The sequence below is a fragment of the Charadrius vociferus genome, unplaced genomic scaffold (assembly GCF_000708025.1).
Source record: "Charadrius vociferus isolate BGI_N301 unplaced genomic scaffold, ASM70802v2 scaffold819, whole genome shotgun sequence".
NCBI lineage: Eukaryota > Metazoa > Chordata > Aves > Charadriiformes > Charadriidae > Charadrius > Charadrius vociferus.
In genome coordinates, this window is record NW_009650062.1 from 777,786 (window position 1) to 781,591 (window position 3,806).

The window sequence follows — 3,806 nt, forward strand, 5'->3', positions numbered from 1 at the left end:
GTGGGTGCTGCCTCCAAAAGCATCGACCAGGGGTACGCACAGGTCCTCCCCCACCCAACGGGAGACTCCCAAGGGCACCGTGGCCTCCACCAAACCTCCACCCTCAGCTCCTGGTTGAGCCTGGCACAGCCTGGAAAGGGGCAGAGGGGCAGGAGGGTGTCTCGGTGAGGACCTCACAGCTCCAAGCCCACCACAGGGGGTCCAGACACCCCACGGACCCCCCCAAAGCCTCGCTCCCCCTGCCCTTCGGCAGCGGGCCAGCCTCGAGATCTCCCCAAAGCACCCCCTCCTGCCTCCCCATCGTCTGTCACTGCAGCAGCTCTTCCCAGGAGATGGGTCGGGAGAAGACCTCCCGTTCCAGCCACAGGTCATAGTTGACCTGGAAATCCTCGGGGAGGTCCACGCGTTGGCCCAGCACGCTCTGCAGGCAGTTATCCACAGGCAGAAAATCAGGGTTGCTGTGTGCCCGGTCGTAGCGACGTGAGTTGAAGCGTTCGATGCTGGCGCGCAGGGCGCACTCCTCCGCCTGGAAGTCCCAGGGCCGAGCGTCCAGGTCTGGGCAGAGGGAAGAGGGGTGTCGGAGGGGAACTGGGAGCACTTTAGCCAGCCCAAATCCCTCAGGAAAGGTTTTTTCATGTATTTACAAAGAGCAACACGCAGGGCGCGGTGCAGACAGCCACCAACGGCCCCCATTCCCCACATCCCCCCCCACACACCCCAGCCATAAGGATTACACAATCCCTAAGCAGCAAAGGGACACATTTGCGCACAGACACATCACTGCAGCAAGCAGGAAGGACAGCGGCTAACGGGATGCTCTGCAGCCGCTGCCAAGGACGTACCGTTGCCGTAAGCCCAGTCGTCGTTGAGACGGTGCCGCACTTTCTGGTAGATGGCCGACATGGTCTTCATGTTGCTCTTCCTCCACTGCCGGCCCAGGTACTTGGTCTGTACCTTGAGCAGCTTCAGCACGTAGAGCTGCATCATGGCTTGCTTCACCTTCAGCGCCCGCTTCAGGATGGGTGCCGACTTGAACACCACCAGCATCTGTAGGGAACAGCACGCCCGGCAGCCGGGGACAGAGGGGCGACACAGTGGGGATGGATACGTGGGTATCTCCCATTGCACGCGTGCCAACCACCTCCTCCAGCACACACAAACCCTTCCCTGCAGCGGGCACTCTCCCACCCACCCTCTCTTGCCTCCCACTCCCCAGCGAGGTCTGGGGTGCAGCACAAAGGGCACCCCAAGGTATCCACAGCCCCCTTCACCCAGTCCGAGGACCCCGAGACAGCCCGGTCCAGCTGGGCTGAGCCCCAGCACGTTCCCTGGCCCTCACCATGGTGCGGGAATGCTTCCACTTGGTCAGCTTGTTCAGGATGCGCAGGAGGTTTATGCAGGAGAAGAGGTTCCTCCAGCAAAACTGGTTGTTGTCTCCGGCTTCCTGCGGGAAAGCAGACAGGGGTCAGGCAAGAGATGGGAGCAGGGATGAGGAGAGGCTGTTCGGGTCTGAGGACCATTGCCCAAAGGGGTACAACACAGCACATGGGCAGGAGAGGTCTGACAGCCACCCATCGAAGCCCCAGCAGTGCCAGGGCCAAGCACAGGAGTGCTGAGGCTGCCAGGACTCGGTGCCGGAGCCCTGCTGCCACCCCGCACCCATGAAACCCTTTGGGGAGCACCCTGGGGTGCTGGGACCTGTCAGAGAAGGGATTGACTCACCAGGCTCTCTGCCGTCAGCTCCGGCAGCTCGTGCACCACACAGTACGGATAGTCCAGGACGGAAATGCTGCAGGAAGGAGAGGGGGTGTCATGCTGTTCCCCCAGATCCTATCTGGCCCAGGGGCAACGCAGCCCCACATCTCCCACCCACTGACGAGCTGCAGCGGGCACTTCCCTGGGTCCGCCTGCGCCAGAGCCACGGCCGGGGAGGGATCACGGAGGGACAAAGCAAGCAGGGACCCCCCTCCCCACACCAGGCAGGGATGAGGGCAGACACTTCCCTCCACTACCTGTTCTTGGCAGTGATGTAGGACATGATGTTCTGGTTGAAGAACTTCAGGATGAGCGGGATGCAGTTGGCGAAGACCAGGTGCTGGGCCATGTACTCAAACTGGGGAAGAAAGGCAGGCGAAAGGGGAGCCATCCTGGGTCCTGTCCGTCCCCAAAGCCCCGTGCAGGGCGGCTGGACCCTAACCCGCCTCACCTGGTAGATGTGATTCAGCTTGAAGTGCTTGAGCAGGAGGAGCAGCACAGCAGAAATGGCTTTGACGATGATCTCCTTGTGCCGATTGACATCCACCCCCAGCTTCATGCTCTGCAGCACTGTGGTCCTGGGGGACACAGAGGGATTCCTTGGGCTGGGGCACTGTGCGCACCCTGCCAGCCCCGGAGGTGTTGGCGGACAGTCCTGCCATCCCCTGGGTTCTCAGCAGCCACCAGCATCCAGGTCCTGCAGCAACGCACAATTCCTGGCACACCATCAAGCAGAGGATGGTCAGATCACCCAGGAGACCTCAGCACAGCTCCAGCCCAAACCGCACCACTCCCCCTGGCTCCCATCATCACCCAGTGCCTCTGCTTGCCCTCCACTGTCACTCACGGCATCTCCTCCGGCAAAACATCTGCCAGGATGTTGATGGAGTCCGTCTTGGCTTTGGAGGTGGGGGCTGCAGCGAGGAGGATCTTCAGCAGAGCGATCTGGGGAGAAGGGAAAGATGGAAAAGGGGATGGGAACGAGGGGACTGGCCCCAGGCCCCCCTCCCCACCGCAGGAAGGAGTAACAGGGACGTATACTGGGGAGGGAACAAAACCTGGGGGCAGCATTGGAAAGGGACGGAGCAGTGAAGGGAGGCCCCGGGGCGAGGCACCCCCAGATCAGCTCCAGGAGGACAGAGCAAGGCCCAGGGGACCCCCAGTGCTCCCCAGCTCACCATGTACTGCGGCAGGCTTGGCAGGAGGCCCTGGTACAGGATCTCTGCAGGGACTTGCTCCACTTCTTCTTCCCCCTGGTGCCAGGAGAGACCAGAAAACCTCTTACCAGGAGCTGCCACCAGTGCTGTGGGCCTGGCTCAGCCCCAGGCTCTCCGACCCCAAGGGCAGGATATCCCCAGCTCCTGCACGAAGCCTCCGGTCACAGCCCACCCTCTGCCCCAGAGAAATGGCTCCTCCCTCCCCAGCAGAGCAAACCCCCAGCCCTGCCAAAGCCAAAAGACCTGGCAGGACTAAGTGCCCCCAGCCCAGGAGCTGCGTCCCATCCTCATCCCCACACTCACCCCAGAGAGCGGGGAGCGCAGGTACTCGTCCTCCATGTGCACTTGCACCTCTGCGATCGATGTGTACTTGTGCTGCACAGGGAGAGAAAAGGAGTTCACACCATGCCGCCCCTCCATCAATGCCACCAGCCCCTGCCTGCTCCCATCATCTCCAGGAACCTCTGTTACTCCTGTCCCGCTGGTGAACGATGTTGATGGGCAGGGTGGTGGCCGCTGGCCTCACCTCTGGGACAACCCCAGTAAGAAAGGGATGAAACCAGTGAGGAAAGAGGTTCAGCCAGGCTGGGAGACCAGGGACGGGATGCAAACTTGAGGCCTCTCCCGTTACAGGGCTGAGCAAGTGGGAGAGGGGTCAGGAAAATGCACTACTGGCCCTGACCTGCGATAGGTGCAGGGCGATGGGAAAGGGGCACCCACACAAGAGCAGGGGCTGAAGGAATTCCTTAATGTACTCACCAGCTTCAGGGTTCGGATGCTCTCGTGGATGGGCCTGGGCAAGCCCACCACGGTGTTGGTGTCACTAGAAAGAAG

General features: G+C 61.7%; 1 protein-coding gene across 1 annotated transcript in view; it reads right to left on the reverse strand.

Moving 5' to 3' along the window:
• Positions 1-266: 266 nt before the first annotated feature.
• Positions 267-3,806, reverse strand: part of STRIP1 (striatin interacting protein 1) — an 8,706-nt gene continuing 5,166 nt past the window's right edge. The window contains exons 12-21 of the mRNA XM_009891755.1: positions 3,732-3,795; positions 3,276-3,347; positions 2,934-3,008; positions 2,603-2,700; positions 2,207-2,333; positions 2,013-2,113; positions 1,723-1,789; positions 1,340-1,444; positions 843-1,047; positions 267-555 (exon numbers count right to left, since the gene is read on the reverse strand). Coding sequence (XP_009890057.1) covers positions 308-555; positions 843-1,047; positions 1,340-1,444; positions 1,723-1,789; positions 2,013-2,113; positions 2,207-2,333; positions 2,603-2,700; positions 2,934-3,008; positions 3,276-3,347; positions 3,732-3,795 — 1,162 coding nt within the window. The 3' untranslated portion in view covers positions 267-307. The remainder of the gene's footprint in view (positions 556-842; positions 1,048-1,339; positions 1,445-1,722; positions 1,790-2,012; positions 2,114-2,206; positions 2,334-2,602; positions 2,701-2,933; positions 3,009-3,275; positions 3,348-3,731; positions 3,796-3,806) is intronic.